This window comes from Zalophus californianus, chromosome 6, assembly GCF_009762305.2.
Source record: "Zalophus californianus isolate mZalCal1 chromosome 6, mZalCal1.pri.v2, whole genome shotgun sequence".
Taxonomy (NCBI): Eukaryota; Metazoa; Chordata; class Mammalia; order Carnivora; family Otariidae; genus Zalophus; species Zalophus californianus.
In genome coordinates, this window is record NC_045600.1 from 33,470,152 (window position 1) to 33,489,176 (window position 19,025).

General features: G+C 35.6%; 1 protein-coding gene across 11 annotated transcripts in view; it reads right to left on the reverse strand.

The window, feature by feature from the left end:
• Nucleotides 1–19,025, reverse strand: part of GPHN (gephyrin) — a 624,840-nt gene that overhangs the window by 23,814 nt on the left and 582,001 nt on the right. For all 11 annotated transcript variants that reach the window (XM_027571275.2, XM_035728121.1, XM_027571272.2 and 8 more), the window contains one exon: nt 9,787–9,874. In XM_027571275.2, coding sequence (XP_027427076.1) covers nt 9,787–9,874 — 88 coding nt within the window. The remainder of the gene's footprint in view (nt 1–9,786; nt 9,875–19,025) is intronic.

Below are 19,025 nucleotides of genomic sequence, written 5' to 3' on the forward strand. Positions count from 1 at the left end.
GCTCACTCTCTTTCCTTTCCTTCTGGACTCCAACTACACATATGTTAGACCTTTTACCACATCCCATATGTCTTTTATGCTCTTTTCCATATTTTCCATCCCTTTTCTAGAATTTTGAATATAATGAATAGACTCTAGCTTTCCAGTGAAATTCTTCATTTTGTCATTTCTTTTTTCTTAAAAATATTAATTACAGTTTTTAAAATTTCACATGGGATAAAATAAACATCAGTAACATTTTTAGGGCTGTCCTATCTTGTTTTTCTTTCTTGATTTTTAGTGGTTTTGTCCTATCTCTAGCATGTCTGGTGATTTTAAAAACTGAAGCCCAAACATTAAATGTGAAAAGAAGTAAAGAGGTTCTGGATGATGATATATTTTTCCAGAAAGGATTTAATTTCCATTGGCAGTTAGTTAAAGTAAACTAAAGATTGCCTGACCTAATCAGAGACTGAGATAATCTGATGCTCAATTTCAGTCTTTGTGAAGGCTGGTATATTTCCAGTTTGTCCTTATACCTAGAGCACTTCCAGGGTTTAAACTGAGAGCCTGAGATATTTGCCAGTCAGCCCCCGCACCCTCCACTACAGACCCTAAACTCCTAAGACTGCCAAAAATTCTGTTTGTTTTCTTAGGTTCTTAGCTACTCTGCGATGGTTGGCTTTTGGTCTCTTGTACCATTACACCTCCCCCTATTCTCCTGGCTTAGGAATTAGTAAATGCCACTTCTCTGTGGTTCACTTTTCTGAGATGTTGATGCCTTGAATACTGGCTGTCTTGGTTGTTCTCTTCACACACCTGCTTTTTCTTTTTTCTTTAAAATATGAAAAAAATTTAAACAGCTTTTATAGTTGTTCTTGGTGGGAGGGTTGGTCCAAATAAGCCATTGTATCACAGTAGAAGCAGAACTCTGAAGAGTTCTATGTGCCCTTATAATACTATGTCCTTCTGGTATCACACGCCTAGGTTCCATTGCAATTGTCTGATAACTGGTATGTATCCTTTATTGGACTACCCAGTTTGTAAGAACAGGAAACTTGCATACATATGTGAAATCCTTAGTGAATAGCACATGCCATTCATTTATTCATTCATTTCTTAGTTCAATACTTGAGTCTATCATATATCACAAATTCTATATGTGCTAGAGATTTAATGGTGAACAAGAATAGACATGGTCCTTGACACAAAAATGTTCTGTTGTATTTTATGAAGACAGACTAAAATAAGTAAACCAAGAAATAATTATAAAGTGTGGTACATAATATGAAGGAAATAAGCAGGTGCTGGGATACAGAATAATGGGCAGGGTGGAGAATAAGGAAAGGCCATTTTAAGAGGTGGTGAGGATGAGAAGAATTCAGCCATATGAAGTGTGAAGCGATGGGAATTCCAGGCAGAGGGACGTACATACCAAAGCTTCTAAAGCAGTAAAGAATGTGTCTAGAACTGAAAAGATAATGAAAGGTAGTGAATGAGTGGAAAGAGGCATAAGATGAGGTTGGAGAGACAGGCAGAGGCCATACTTGCAGGGCCTTAAAGGTTATGACACAGAGTTTGGAAAGCAGATATGCTCATTACATATTTGCTAAATGAATGGAAGTATTTTATTTTTCTTGAAAAAAAAAAAAACCCTCTCACTCTTTTTGAACACGAATATTCATGTTTCTTGTGACAGAGAGAAAGCCTGTACCAGACATAGCCATAAAGGCTGAGAATCACCACTGTTCTTAAATTTTGTTCACCTATAGAAGCAGCAAGGATCTCTGTCTGATATTCTGAAAGCTAGAGTCAGATGGGAAGAAGAAAAATGAATGGATGAAGAAGGAAGGTCTTTTCCTCAACTCAGGTAAGAACAAACAACATTAGATAAATTGTGAAAGACTTTAAAATGGGCAACAAAGATTGTTGGGTGTCCAGTGTAGCTCATCCTTCTGGTTTGTGTGTTTTACCATCTTTGAGCTATTTTATAAAAATTGACGTGTTAGAAATGGAATATTATTCAGTGATAAAAAAGAATGAAATCTTGCCATTTGCAATGACATGGATGGAGCTAGAGGGTATAATGCCAAGCAAAATAAGTCAGTCAGAGAAAGACAAATACCATATGATTTCACTCATATTGTAATTTAAGAAATAAAACAAACAAGCAAAGGGAAAAAATGAGAGAGAGAGAGAGAGAGAGAAATAAAAAACAAACCCTTAACTATAGAGAACAAACTGATGGTTACCAGAGGGGAGGTGGGTGGGAGGATGGGTGAAATAGGGGATGGAGATTAAGGAGTGTGCTGGTGGTGATGAGCACTGGGTGATGTATGGAAGCGCTGAATCACTGTATTGTACACCTGAAACTAATATAACACTGTATGTTAACTAACTGGAATTAAACTAAAAACTTAAAAAATTAAGCTGTAGAAAACTGATGGTAAATAAGATTATTATTCAAAGAAATGCAAATTAACTCTGTTTGTGGAGATATAATTGATTATTTGCTGTGGATATAAAGCAGTTTTGCATCTATTAGCAAATTTATCTCAGCATTCCTGATTATCTGTATGTGTGTGTTCTCTGAATTCTCCTTTGAACCAGTTGTAACATCTTACTGGTCCCTTCATTAACTAATGAGTTAAATAAAATCTTGACCTGTGTTTATTTTATATGTATATGAAATTCATGATTTTATCTATAAAACAGTACACTAATAATTCTGGAGGCTCCACTGAGATGCCCCATGGGTTTACCTGATGGAGCCAGGTAAACTTGATTGCTAGAAAAGTGCACTTTATAGGTGGCTTACACCTGGCCATACTTTTCTTAGGTTCATGGAGTGAATGTCAAGCAGCAATAAAACTTGAACTCTGCTAACTTTTGGTTTCTCTAATTTTGTTCCCTTTATTGATTTTGATTCTATTTTGTTTCCGTGCATGGCCAATAAGGTATTCCCCCTTGTGGCAGCCATGATTGGGAATTTGGTTTTATAGTCTGATGATTCCTACAAGTGGATGATTGAAATTTATTCTCAGGTAAGAGAAGACAGAGAATCTGGCTTATTAGTCTTTCTCGCTTATTTGTCTTACTGTCATTTTGAGCCTAAACCAATCAAGAACTTTGTGACCTCTAGGAAGGGAAACAGCTCTTTATTTGTGAACCAGTAAGTTTTTTTTGTTTCTGTGTTTATTCGTGACCTGTGGTTGAAGTTGTTGAGATGAAGCTGTATTTTTTTTATGTGTCTGTGTATCTATGTGTCTGTGATCCACAAAGACATTTATCTCATTTTGTGAGTGTGAAATGTTTTCCTACTTCTGGAAAATATTCATAAATCATATGCCTATGAGACCACCAAGCAGAGTGGGCCTTCCTCAGGTTGTGCTTTGGATTCAGGGTGCCTCCCTCCTACCATACTCTTCCTACCCCACCCCTCTTCATCTGAGTCTCAATGTGATGAAGGTCTTGGGAGGGGTGATCCAAGAGTCCCTAATCTCCAACTCTCCAGTTTCGGAAGGATCTGGAGAGAAACGCCCCCATTTTAGGGCCACAATAAAGTTCGCTTTGCGAGGGGGAAGAAGAAAAATACATCCAAATAATTATATTTTCTCTTAAATTAAAGGTGCTCTGTTCTGATAGACTTAGAGAAATAAATAAGTGCTTATATAGAATCTTCCTAAAATTACCAGATAATAAGTAAATTTAACATATTTTAAATGAGCTACACTAAAAAGTATTCTTGTAAGTTTAAGCATCAAAGATCACAAAGTTAAGATAAATCTTTGACAAATAACTTTAGTCATTACGAAAACCCAGCCATGTTCTTTTTCTTGTCAGTGTTAAGTATAATTAAGCAAATACTTTTTATTTTGCTTGGCTTTGTTTTTATTAAGTTTATATAGGTTTATTCATCAAATAAGCTAATGCTTTTCCTATATAATATTTTAAGAATGTGAAAAATGTAAAATTGGGTACAGTATAATTGAATCATTATTCTGACAAACTTTAAATTTCAATAGTAATTATGTTTGTAGTATGTCAGCTTGAAAATAATTTTCAGGATCTTTAAGTAACAAAATCTTATTGAACTGATATAAAATTAATTAACAAATAATTATCAGACACCTAGATGATTTCTAAGTAAGACAGAATACTGGATCATTGATAACCAAGCATAATTTTAAGTTAATATACAGATCTTCCTTCACTTATGGTGAAGCTACCACCTGACCCATTGTGAGTTGAAAATATCATAAGTTGAAAACATATTTAATAAACCTAACCCACCCAACATCATAGCTTAGCCTAGCCTACCTTAATCATGTTCAGAACACTTATATTACAGAACACTTCTGCAAAGCCTATTTTATAATAAAGTGCTGAATATCTGATGTAATTTGTTGAGTATTACACTGAAAGTGAAAATCAAATCAGAATTGCTGTATGATACAGAATGACTGTAAGCCTATCAGTTGTTACCCTTATGATTGTGGCTGACTGGGAGCTGCCGCCTGCTGTGGCTGCCCCAAATCACGAGAGATTATTGCCCTGCATATCGCTAGCCTGGGAAAAGATCAAAATTCAAAATCTGAAGTATGGTGTCTACTAATGCGCATCACTTTTACACCATCATAAAGTTGAAATTTGTTAAGTTGAACCATTGTTAAGTTGGGGACAATTCATACTTTTATTTTAAAGCTAATATACTTTGCTTCTATTTTTATATGCTAGAGAGAGGCTGTATCTTTAGGTCATGTTAATTAATATGTTTGTTCATCTTTGCTACATTAAGAAAGTACAAAAGCGATGCATGTGGCTGTAGAAAGTTATATTCTGTGTGTTTATGAACTTTGCTAATCTGCTCAAGGGTTTATATATGATTTCTCATTTATCTAGTTTTCACTGTGGAATAAAAATTAGTTATTTTCTTAAACATTATAATGAAATATGGGTGTTACAATTATGCTAGGGACAATAATGACAGAGAAGTATAACTGTGTGTTCTTCTATTTTTCAAGGAAAAAAAGTATTTTTTTTAAGGTTCAGTCCTCAAGATATTTGGTCTCAGGACACTTTACATGCTCTTAAATTAAAATTTATATGGATCCCCAGAGCTTTTGTTTATGTGGGTTATGTCTAATAGATATATACTGTATTAGAAACTAAAGCTAAAAAATTTTTAAAATTTGTTGTTTCATTTGGAAATAGCAATGACAAAGCCGTTTCATGTTAATATAAGTAACTTTTTATGCATGGTTTTCATAATTTTGTAATATTCTTTAGTGTTTGGCTTAATAGAAGTCAGTTGGATACTCTTATTTGCTTCTGCATTGAGTCTGATGTGGTATCATACAATATATAGCCACTGTAAAAACTCATGGTACATTCACGAGAGGAGAATAAAAAAGTCAAATAAAGTCTTAGTTTTATTATTATGAAAGTCGTTTTGACCTTGCAGACCCACTTAAAGTGTCTTAGGGACCCTTGTGGGTCTGGGCCCACTCTTTGTTCTAAAGTGGCGGTTTGTTTCAAAATATAAAACAACATAATAAAGGACAAAACTTTGAAAGAGACTTTTTATTTGCCTTGGTTTATAATACCTTTGTCTAAAATGAAGCTGAGAACTATATTAAAATTTTAGTAAATTTACTCAGGTTTGATGAGCTTATTTCTTAGTTTACTGATTAATGCTTTCCCCATGAAACTCAAGGTTATTTTTTGTGTAATCTCCTTTTTGTGCTTTATGTTTATTTTGCCTTAATTTAAAGAAAAAATAAAGAACAAAGTTTCCTCATTTACAAATGAGCTAAGATTATTTACAATTATGTTACTTTCTGTGCTTATCCCCAATTATTTTATTCTTGCTTTGAAAAATTAGGTAACCAGTACTGTTTCTCAGGTACCCATGATCCTATCTTAATTGAATACCCAATTCTTTTTTGACAACTTTTGATTTTGCCTTCTAAAGATCAGACCTAAATTTAGTAAAAAGTAAAACTTTCAGAATATCTTTTACACCTAAACTATGTTTGAAATTTCCTAGGTCTCTAGAAAATCACAGATTTTTTTTCTTTCATCTTAAAAAAAGAGATGTTAGAAATAATTAGGTTTGTTTGATATGTTACCAATGTAAGAGTGTCATGTGAGGGGAGTTGCTGTTATATCTGAGAAGAGATGCTCAGTGTGCCCTGGGTTAGATCCATATATGTAAAATGTTAATATAAATATTTCAGAAATTTTGTTTTATGGGACATGCCTGGAGATTTTTTTTTTAAAGATTTTATTTACTTATTTGAGAGAATGAGTGATAGAGAGCACGAGAGGGAAGAGGGACAGAGGGAGAAGCAGACTCCCTGCTGAGCAGGGAGCCCGATGCGGGACTCGATCCCAGGACTCCAGGACTCGATCCCAGGACTGCAGGATCATGACCTGAGCCGAAGGCAGTCGCTCAACCAAGTGAGCCACCCAGGCGCCCCATGCCTGGAGAGTTGACAATGCCTTTGCTGTCTGTAATATGTCTGCATCCTCAGGGGAAACACATCAAAACTTTTATGACATAGTTACATATTGTATCTTCTATTCTGATATTATTGGTTACAGTAATAAATTAAGTAGAGCTATTAAGTATCTGTCATCTTTGGAAAGTTTGTTTTCCTCTAATGCTTGCCTGAAAGCTCTGCTAAAAGCTATAGTAAATAGTTTGTGCCTGCAACAAAGATTCAGAGCACTAGGGAAAAGGACTATCACAGGTACTTTGAATATTGGCACTTCAGAGAACAGTCTCTTGGGTACAGGCCCCTGAGGTGACATAGCTTAGATAACTTTTCTGTAGTACCAGTAGACTGTCAGGAATCCCAGGGCTCTTTAGAATAGAAGCAGATAACTTCATGAAAGCAGACTGCTAACCCAAGATCTAGCAGAACAAGAATGACATACAGCTGAATGAAATAATAAGGGAAATTTTATTGTATTTATTTGTTTGGAATATTGTTGATTAATTTTAATATTCTATTGCTTTATGGCTCTAGGTTTGCAAAACAAACTTAAAGAGGCCTATATGGTTAATTAACACTTTTGCTGTTAAATAATCAGGGCAAGCCTCTGAGAAAAGCCTTTTTTTTTTGTGATCAGTAATGATCTTTGTGATTATTTTGATCATATGAGGTAGGAGGTGGATACTATCAGGAAAAATTAAGAGACTTTCAAATAGACAAAAAAAAAATTACTGGGGGCCCAATCTAGTGTATCCTTCTTGGCAATCTGCACCTTTCATTGTCTTTGAGCTATTTTACAATTCTGTAGGTTATGGAAAATTTGTAGTCATGCATATAATTCTTTAGTTTTCAGAGCAAAAAGCAGATACTGTTTACTTGAAACTGCCAGTGTTTTATAAAAAAATAAACACTTTGGGGCAGAGGTGGAGGTAGGAAAAGATTTTGAGGGAAGCAACTGTGGAAGGGCCATTTCTTCTTGGCTGAGAAGAGGACTGAGGTCTGTGGGTCCTGTAAGCAGCAGGAGCCCCTTCTCCCTGCCCCAATACTCCCAGTTTTCCCATGACCCCAGTGTTGCTATCAAGGCCTAAAGGAGCAAATACCTGAGATCACAGCACTACAGGGACATTCTAGATGTATACAGTGGAGACTGGTGACCATCTGTGTCTCCCTGATTCACTGTTAGTCTCTTAAGCCCTTATCAGTTTCGTGGCATAATCCTTGGTGCAGGTGAGCTCCATAATGGGTTAATAAAATTCCCTGCCAGTTCTGTAGCATAGGTGCTCATAGTAGGATTTAAGTTGAATCATGTAAATAAATTTCTTGCATACATGAGTTTCTGCATGTAAGACTCATGCTTGCTAAATAATGCTTTTGGATCTTTCCTTGACCTCCCTATCTTTTCAGTGATTGGTCTTCAGGCCCAGCCCTTGGGCTGACGCAGATGTTCGGTCTCTTAGGCTTTTCTTTCTGCTATTGAAGTACAACTGAAATTCTTTTGGCAACTAGAATTTGCAGGTTGGCAGGAGTTTGCTGCATTTATGTTTCATCTCTTTCTTCCTGGTTCCTTTCATGTCATTCCCACTTAAGGAGGTAAGAACAACAATTATTAGCTCCCATGGAATACTATGGGATGCCTAGTTCCTAAAATCTCCTTCCTAGTAAATTAAAGGTTTAGTGTAAGTATCTTACCATACAGGTAGTAAAATAAATAAAACCAATATGCATTACTATATTGCCTCTCTTTATTTGTGAACAAATTCCTAGGACAAATGACATCTTTGTTAGCATTAATAAAGAAGGTTAAGGTTGAGAAGTGTTCTGTCCTTACATAGTTGAGCCACAATTGCCAAGCCTCTGTTTGTTAGAAGCCTGTTGCCTTTTCAGAAGTACTGGAAAAGACAATCTTCAGGTTTGCAAAATAGGTATTGTCCATAATTAAGCTCATTAGCAACCAATAGAAATTATACATGAAATACTCCCTGGAAACAACAAATTTAACATTCAAGTACTCTTAACTTCAGGGTTTGCTCTTAAGTTACTCAGAGCACCACAGGCAGTTTGAGGGAAATGAAAACAGACAGGTTGAAAATTATTTCTTATAATTCTACTATAATGCAGACCTCAGCTCTGGCCTTTGTGATCTCAGAAGAGGTCTGCAGCAGTTTGTTCCACCTGGGGCTAAGGACTTCTATGAGACTTTGAGGAAAGACTAATCCAGCAATCTGTCTGCTATAAGGAGAATACTATCCACACTTCAACATTTTCACTCCTGGATGTAATCTGAGATGGTAGTCTTGGACTGAGATTCTCTATTTTTCTTCTGTGATTTTTGGCTGCTGAAGGGCTATTTTTAGACACTCTAAAACTAGTTGTGAATGAAAGGTAGGCATTCTCTTCACACCACTAAATTCTGCCAAACAGTTAGGTTATAAATTTAGGCAGTTTTATAGCTAGACAGGGCAGAGACCAAGAACAATCATATATATATAAGATCTAGCTAAAAATGCTGCTCTCGGAAAAAATCTGAATTTTAGTAATAACTGCTATTATGACAATATTTTTATAAATTTTCAGTTTAGTCATTAATATGAAAGAAAGAAAAATTGGAAAGGGATTATAGGCTGGCAAAATATTTTGTGTTCTGAAACATTTTTGAGCCAAAACATCAGGTTGGTTATTGTAGTAAAGTATATTTTGCTTTTATAATATTATTCAATGGACCCAATAATCATCATGAACCAACATATTTCATTAAGTTTATATAAAGTTAATGATACTGAGACATTGAAATTGTGATTTTTAAAGGACTAAACATATACTTTATGCAAATAACTTAGTCTTATGAAATCCTATATATACTTATATATATGTTTGTATTTTATTTTCATCATTATGATTATGATCATTATTACTTGTCAAAAGGGGCAATGGAATACCTAATCCTGTCTTTCCTCCCTGTGAGGAGCTAAGGGTTCTTTATCAGGTTTGGAATATGTGGCGGGGGAGGACAGGATCTTGGGTAAATATCATGTATAAAGGAAGTCCTAATGTTATAGTAAAGTTGAGTAAGCAAAGAAACAGAAATCTTCAAAGGAACATGAAAATCATTTTGCAAGTTGTAGGATTCTCCAAGCTGTTCCTGAGGTAAGCCCTCTGATCTACGCACACTGCATCCCTTTTAGAATGTCCAGAAATTTCTGAAGCCCTATGGATTTTCAGATTTGTGCAGATAATAGATATCTACCAGACTACAGTTAATCAAGGACATTACCTCAGATAAATTTTCATGAACCCCACTTTTTCATACCTTTTCCCCCATGGACACACCCCCTGATGTGATGATGACATCAGCACGACTGATACCCTCATTCAAGGCATTGAGTAAGTCATCTGGGCTGGAAAAAAAATAAAGACAAATAAATTAACCACAAGAAAAGATTTTAGATATTTAAATGCCAACTTAACACTAAACCACTTTATTCACTGAGTAGGCATTAATATGGGTATAGCACTATATTCTGTATGAAGTGGGAATCAAAAAGGTCTCTGCCCAATGGAAGCATAACTCTTATTGCGGAGAAAGAACCTTCTAAGTGCGGAAGTAGTGGCTACTGGTACTTTCACAGGGCTTTTTGCTCTAACAAGGCAGCATAATGAGGGAGACATTGAGGTGCTGGTAGGCTGTCTAACCATCCCAGTTTGCCTAGGATAATTCCAGACTTAGTACTGAAAGTCACATGTCCTAGGAAATCCCAGGCAAACTGGGATGGTTGGTGACCCTGGGTGTTGGGAGAGGTCACACAAGACTCTTTATAAAGGGAATATGACTTAAGTTAGTTAAGCCTTGAGAAATGGGCCAGATTTTCACAGGTGGAACAAATGAGAAAGGGCCTTATAAACACGAGGATCAGCCTGTGATGCATCCTCAGTGGAGATTAATATGGGGAAAAGTAACTATCTAGAGTGAAGGACTTAGAATGACTGGGATAGGACATGATTTTGGAAGGCTCTCAAGCTCAAGAACTGGGACTTCATCTAGCAAGACAAGGGTAGTGGTGGGGGTTCCCTAGAAATATGAAGAGGCAATAGGTGTTTATTAGGAAAAAACAAGGAAAGCAGAGATTATGAAATATTCTGAGAGGGTAAAAGGACAGATGAATATTAGGGATTGAAACTAGGCAGATTCCTGATAGTCAACTGAAAAGACCAGTTTACAGGCCCTTTGATTGCGCAGGTCAAAGGCCTCAGAAGAAGAGATGGAGCAAAATCAAAAGTCTACCCTCTGGATGTTAGAAGGGTTATAAAGGCATAACTTGAGATTGATAAATTGAGGAAAAAACCAAAGTGCCAGGTATGGGGGCTAATAGGGGGACAGGAAGGTAAGGGTTAGCTAAAAAGAACTATCTAGTTACTACTTGAATTCCATACAAAGGTACTGGTAATACACACTGCACTTGCATTCCCCTTCAAATGACAGAGTACAGAAAGGGAGCCTTTTGAGGAATATCTGTCTAGCCTATATCCTTGTTTTCTGAGAACTTCTTACCCTGTGGGGAAGGGAGGTAGTTCTCTTTTCCCCCCATGGACATCTAACAAGGGAGCAATCCTAGCTTGTTTTTCCAGTTCTTGCGTTTAGTCCCTCTTGACAACTATTTTGCTCTTGGGTTCCTTGAGATAACCCTACATCTTCCTATAAACCCCTCCTTTGCTTAAGTTAGCCTCAATGTTTTTTTGTTAACTTGAAATCAAATGATGCCTCAATGAGATAGCATACATTCCTCCAAATCACTCTTGATAGTGAAGTTTTTTCATGTCCCTTTACCTTAAGGTACTATTTGATGGGGGAGAGAAGGAGAAAGGAGGAGGAAAAGTGGGTGGAGGAGAAGAATATTTGTAACTAGGACATCATTTCCCTTTTTATCTAGGGGTGATAGAGGTAAGGAGAGGAACTTGAGATTCACCTGAGAGGCTACCTTCAACTCTCTAAGGCTCTAGAAGAGATAAGCTAGTTGGGAGGTGGCATAGCACAGAGATCAAGAATCTAAACTCTGAAGTCAGACTGCCTGGGTTTAAATCCTGGTGCTACTATTTGCTAGATGTAGATTTTGGACAAGTTGCTTAACTTCTCTTTGCCTCAGCTTTCCATCTATAAAGTAGAGATAATATAGGGTTGTTATGAGGATTAAGTGACATAATACATATAAAACAGTTTATGGAATAGTACACAGTACAAACTAAGTTTTAAAGAAAGGTTAGTTGCTATTATTGCTGTACTACTGACAGAAGCTTATCATATAAACATACCTAACACCCTGGCAAAGTTCAACTTTAGCATGCGTGATAGTTGTTATTTAGGAGAATATTTATGACTAACACAGAAGAAAATCATATATTGGGCCTTAGATACATTCAGAACTATTATGTAAAAAGTCCAAATGGCTCAATAGCAAGCTAGACCTGGTTCCAGCCTAAATAGTTTCATTTACTGGTTGGTTCTCTTACTGAATCTGGATAAAATTCTCCTCTCCAAGCACTGGCCTATGAGTATATTGGGGGTTGTTTAGTTCTGAGGAGAAAGCTCCCAAGGAGAAGATACAAAGAGAGAAGTTTGAAAAATGGCTCACATGGTCTTCAATCTACAAACATAGGGACTCTTTAAAATCATCTACTGAATTGCTTATGCAGCCAAAAAGGTACCCAGGTATTTGATAAAGATAGGATCTATGTTAAAACATAAAAAAAAAAAACCAAAACCTTAAAAAAATCCCTTTCAAAGTTAAACTGGTTAGGCAAACATCTTAGAAGAATTATATTCAATAATGGGTGTATTTAAAGTAGTTTTGAATTAAGTATTTTGTACAGATTTTTCATCAGTCTTTTTCATTTTACATTAGTGAAAAAGATAGCAACTTATTCTGTTGTATTGAAATACTATAAGATATGCACATGATGGGTTCCTGATCACTGCATGCCCAGAGCTCTGGGCCCCTTCCCTTGTTGAATATTATTATCATCAGGCTGAGCCAAATGGTTGGTCAATGGAGTAAATGGAAAAACACAAACACAGGATAATATAGAATGTGGTTCAGGTGAATGGACAATGAATATTATTAACAAAATATAATTTTGTGTTAGTACAAAGAGACATCAGCTAATTTCACCAGTTTTACAATACGTAATTTATAACATGTCAACTCGAGAGGATTATGGTAAAGTCCCTGGAAACAAAGCAGCAGTAACATACACATCTTCATGGTATTAATCTTTGTAGGTGGATAAAAGGTTCTGGGACATGCTAGCTGATGATGCAAATAAACATACATTTCAGTGATTTTTTTTTTCTTACTTGTTTTTTAATCATCTGGGGAAGATTTTTTTTCCTATTTTATAAAACTGCAGAGTCATCAGCTCTCCATATGAACTTTCCTAACTTGCAGAAATAAATTAAAAGGGATTTTATGCCTTTTAGGATTTAAAGAACATTCTCAGTGTTGCTTTCTACTTTGTGTCTGGTGTATTCACAAAACATTGAGTCTCAAAGTTGGAAGGGTCTTTGGGGGGCTCATTGTGTTCATTATCACAGCCGGGTGCATTCTTTGGGTCCTGCTCTTTTCTGTCCCCCTCTGCCCCTCTCCTTGACTCTACTTGCTGTTGCATATTTCCGGTGTCTGGGATCTAATAAGAGATCATGGCTTAGTAGACGGTCAGGTACAAATGTATGCCAACAGTCAGAGGATCTGTAACTTCATTTATGTTGCATACTATAACTCTATTTATTGATAATAAGTCTGCGAAGTAGATTGAACAGGTAATATCATGCTCATTTTATAGAAAAAGAAAGTAATATTCAGAACAAAGTAGTGTTTTATTTATTTTTTACATAGGCTCCACGCCCAGTGACCTGAGATCAAGACCTGAGCTGAGGTCAAGAGTCAGATGCTTAACTGGCTGAGCCACCCACGTGTCCCCAAAGTAGTGTTTTAAAGGTGAGATAGAGCAATGTGGCAGAGCTAGAACAAGAGCCTCTGGATCCTCATTAAGTGTTTATTCTATCCCAGTGACTCATCAGAGTGACTGTCTAGTTCTTTTAGGACAATGACATGTCATACAAGGAAAATTCTCATGAGAATGGGCCCTTGTGCAAAAGCATCAAATGGTAAGGCAAAAAGTGAGAATCTGTCTGTGTTGACTAGGAAAGTGCATGTGTGGACATGTTAGTATAATTCTGGGGAATGAAACAAATGTGATTCTGATCCTATGTACAGATGGAAACTGAAGATTTTGATTAAACGTAACTTTAGGGCTTGTTTGCAAGTCATAATTTGCTCTCTTTTTATGATTCATGTTATATTTTAAATGATAAAAATATTTCCAACATAACATAATAGTATAACAGCCATATATCTATCTTTCAGATTTGACAAATGCTAATATTTTCCCATATCCCAGGGAATACTTCATATTCCCTCTTCCCTCATTTTCTTAAGAAATAAAAACAAGTTTGTTTTCTAAAACTAAGCAATTACTCTGAATAATGATAAAAGGAATAGGTAACAAGGATTATAATTGTGGATATTATAGCAGAATAAAAACTATTCATGATTTTTCAGTTTTGTTAAATAGATCATGGTGTATTAATTTTCTCAAAGAAGGGAGAGTAAAACTAAAACATCATAATCTGATATTTTATTATATAATATTACCTTATATATCTTATATGTCTTTTAAATGACATTACTTTGTATATATTAGATCATTTGATATTTAAGAAATAAAAGTAATGACAATAATATGCACATTTTAGAAGAATAATACACTTTTACAGGTATGTGTTAATTTCACAACTCTATGTGGCAGGCAGGGCAGGAGAGGGCACTGAGGTTCACAGTGGTAGTGAACGGTTCGAGGTTACCCTCTGTTCACTCTACTACTCTTTTAAACTATAGTAATATTCACATAATGAAAGGTAATTTGTTATACACAGTATGCCTTCAGATAAAAGCTATTTATCATTTTTATCTAAATATATAAATCCTATTTATGGATGCTATATAGAAATGATAAAAACCCGACAATTTGTACTTTTAAAATTTGAACTATCTTCTCACCATTGCCACTGGAGGGGATGCTGGATTAAGCAGATTAACTTTCCTTGGTATATACCAGTAGCTTCCCTTTTCTCAAAGAGCAGCACATCTTAAAGGGATATTGTGATATCATTTAATTCTTCCCTCATTAACAACTGTAATTTTAATTAGATTTGAATGGCGATTAACCATTTCTTTAAAGATAAATCGAATACCAGTATTAGTCTTGGTTTACTAGCACTTTCCATTTTCACTTGAATTATTAAATATCTACCCATTGTTCTCTTAGAGTACCAATATTATATAAAAAATTCTAAAAGACAGCTGATTTAGTACAAAATGCTAAAAATTTAAGTAGTAGGTGAGAAAATAGAACTGTTAATTGAAGCCCTGAGTGTCACAAAGTCTAGAATCTAGTTTTGTCTCCTGCTAACTGAGATAATTCTGAAAAGCAAACATCACTTTTTGGGAGTCTCATTATTCTTATTTGTAAAATAAACATTTGGACCACATTCTTTCTATCTCTAACATTCACTGATTTAAACCCACTTGAAGCTGAGTGGAACCCAATTTAAGCACAAAGGTATCATTCTTTCTTTCCTTTCTTTCTTTCTTTTTTGTATTTCAATAGAACATGGACAGCTTGCTGTTGGTGCCTTGCAATTCATGAGTTGTGATTTCCATGCCTTTTACCACTTATGATCCTTTTTTCTACTACAATTATGTTCACATCAGGGCCATGGTATCCTAGCAGCTTCCTGAGGGCTGAGAATAAATAGAACTCTCAGTAGGCAAAGGAAAATACCAGCAATCTAAGAAGCCAGCAGCTGGAGGGTAGAAGAATAAGCACAATTTAGGACAGCTTCTACTGAAATAAAACTGCTGGGGGAAATAAATAATCTCAGCAAGAATAACAACAAACAATTAAAGCACTAATAGAAATAGACATAACATTAAAAGGATGTCCTGGAATGAAAAACATGATTTTCAAGTTTAAAAATTTAGTAGATGAAGGTGAATATAGTGCCTAATGCAAACTCATTTAGTGGCCTGAAAGACCAAGTGGTAGAAATATCTCAAAGGAATGGGGGCGCCTGGGTGGCTCAGTCAATTAAGCATCTGACTCTTGATTTCAGCTCAGGTCATGATCTCAGGGTCGTGAGATCAAGCCTCCAGTTGGGCTCTGTGCTCCTCAGGGAGTCTGCTGGAGATTCTCTCTCTCCCTCTCCCTCTGCCCCTCCCCCCTCTACAAAATATCTGAAAGCAATGTACAAAACTAAAAAATGATGGAAGTCAATGCAGGAAATAATAAGAAACTTGGAAGACAGAGCAAGAGACTGACATATTACCAATAGGAATTCCATAAAGAAAAAAAGGAACTGATGGAGGGGGAAAACAGAGGAAAATTTCACTTATTTGTAAAGGACTTGGGAGTTAAAAAAATTTACTGAGTTCAAGACAAGTTTGCCCAAAAACAGAAACCTAAGAATGTCTTGGTAAAATCTGTAACTTCAAGGATAAAAAGAAAATCTTACAAGCTGTCAGACAGAAAGATTGGGCTTATTAACAAAGGAAAAAGACATTGGCTTTGGACTTCTTACCTACAATACCCAAACTATAAAATAACAGATTACTATAAACATATTCAGAGAAAAAAGGCCTGCAATCTCCAAATCCTATACCCAGTCAGATCCATTCACCTATCAGGACAGAAGAATCATATTTGTGAAAATGCAAAGATTCAGATAATAAATCAACCAGTAATGTTCTGGAAAAATGACTCTAAATGACTCTAAAATGACTCAGATCAGAAATCTCAAGATAGGGGAAGATGAAGAGGAGAGGAAGCACTTTTCAAATACATTTACAAACACATAGATAAAACTATACAGCTAAATCTAAGTGAATAATGATCAAATAAACTGGGAAGTTATCATATATGTACTAAATATGGATTTCCCAGAAGTTGTAGAGACATACTGCAAAAGAAAACTTAATTCTAGAATTCAAAGCATTTTCTCAGCAATACCTAAAAGTTTAGGGGTGAGAGGAGATGGGGAAAGTAAAAGTTCACTGGTGTAGGGGCACACAGAGGAAATAGGAATTCCTTGGAGAAGGGATATAGTAAGCACCTTTTAAAAATATAATAGTGGAAAAATGTATATTTGATTATGAATATCAGAAATTAGAAGGAAAGCATGAAGAGAATGGTAAAATATAGCACACCTTCCAAAATAGTAAGAGGGCAAAAGGGAACAAACAACACCTGGATCAAACCAACAATAGAAAAAAGGACAAGGAAGAAATAACAAAGGTGGATAAATTGTAAACAAATAAGTTGGAAGAAAAAACATCAAGGGAATCATTTTTTAAAAAGATTTTATTTATTTATTTGACAGGGAGATAGCGAGAGAGGGAACACAAGCAGGGGGAGTGGGAGAGGGAGAAGCAGGCTTCTTGCTGATGAGGGAGCCCAATGTGGGGCTCGATCCCAGGACTCTGGGATCATGACCTGAGCCGAAGGCAGCTGTTTAACAACTGAGCCACCTAGGCATTCCCAAGGGAATCATTTATGGCAAACTTCATGGTAAATCAAAATAAATTTTATGCCAGGATCATGGTTACAGTAACTCAAGGCTGGTGCAAAATCAAGCCTTTTTTTTTTTTTTAAAGCTCAAATCCCATTTGAATGTTATTCACAACGGATACACTAAAAGATGAAAGACTGAAAAAAAAGCTGATAGGGCACAAAGACACCAGCCCAGTGTAAATAAGTGAAAAAGCAGGAGTGGCATATTAATGTCAAAGTGGAATTTAATTTAAAAGAACTAAAAAGGATAAAGAGAGGCAACAAATTGTGAGAAAAGGCAAATTTATAAAATTGATACAATAATGTAGGGTTGTCTCACAAGACAAGGTCTCATTTTTTCTAGGCTTCTTGATTGCCCTGCCAAATCCCTGCACATTGTAGGCACTCAACAAATCAACTGAATTAACCCTGGCCTCAACTCAATCTCTCTACAGTAGCTTTGGGAATGAAGAATGTACAACTATTACAAGTATAATATAATATAATAATATTGTCTGCAGTTAGAAGAGAAGATACTACTTAGCATTTATATAATCATAAATAGCACTATCTTTGAAAGGCTGTCATGTAAAAGAGGGAGTAAATTTATTTGGTGTTGCTCCAGAGGGCAGAATTAAGGGTAATGGATGGAAGAAACAGAGATAAAGACTTTGGCTCAGTGTATTGCAAAAACATCCTCGGCACAACAGCCATTCAACAATAGAATGAGTGCCTCATAATGCAAGTTAAGATGTTTCTCACTAAAAGCATCAAACAAAAACCTGATGGCTAGCTGTTAGACATTTCTCTAATATCTCCATTGGGTAAAAGAGACTGGACTGGCTAACATTGGAAATTCCTTTCAATTCTAAGATACTGTGATTCTATGGAAATAACTGAAATTAATATTTTCTTTTCACATATAGACTGAAGCACAGAGGGAGAAACTGACTAGAGCACTGAAATACAGTACTCATCTTGCAGATCATACTTTTCTTTCTCTCACTTTCTGAACATCAGGAGCATTTGACTATTTGACTTGAATTAAAAAAAAAAAGGCATTTTTTCCCCCAAAGTTATGACATTCACTTTCAGCTTGGGAAATGGCTACCAATAATAATAACTGTACTCTCCCTGGAATTCTAACTTAATTCTAACTTAAATGAATATCAAAGAAGCTTAAACTTAACAGAAAGTAGATAAAAGGGAAAGGTAAAGCAAATCTCAAAATAAATCTCAGAGAATGCATGTAGCTTTCTTAATACTTTATGTACTTCAATTTCTGTGAAAGAAGAATATGTCTAGAAGGTATGATATCTTTTGACTAACATCTTTTCAGATTTCAGAGGGCTTTGAGAGCCCACTTTCAGTTCAGATTTTTGCTTTTTAAAATTTGCGTCTGCCTTAACTTACTATAATCCTGACTTTGACATTTTTTTTTTTTTGCTTTATCATGAAGTCTACTATAAAATTCAAAACGAAGACAGAGTCTTTACCCAAGTTTAGATTTTATGGATTTCAGAGACAGCATTCAGAATGTAAATGCAGTTTTATTTTAAAATATTTAATATAAACACGCAGATGGACAACAGCTGTTAATTAGTTTCCTATTTCATCTGTTACACCAACTGTAGCTGTATCATTTTAAGATGAGTGAAGATGACAGTGGGAAAGTGAGAAAAATTCTAGGATTTGGAGATTAAGGAATAATGCCAGCTGATCATAGCAAGATAACAACAACAACACAACAAAACCCCCCAAAACCCCAGTTCTGGAAGTATACTAATCATATACGATTTCCTCAGAGGCCCAGGGTAAATTCCTCAGCTACAAGTATTTTCTGGGTATCAACTTCATGTATTGATTAAACTTCATACTACATGTAGCCAT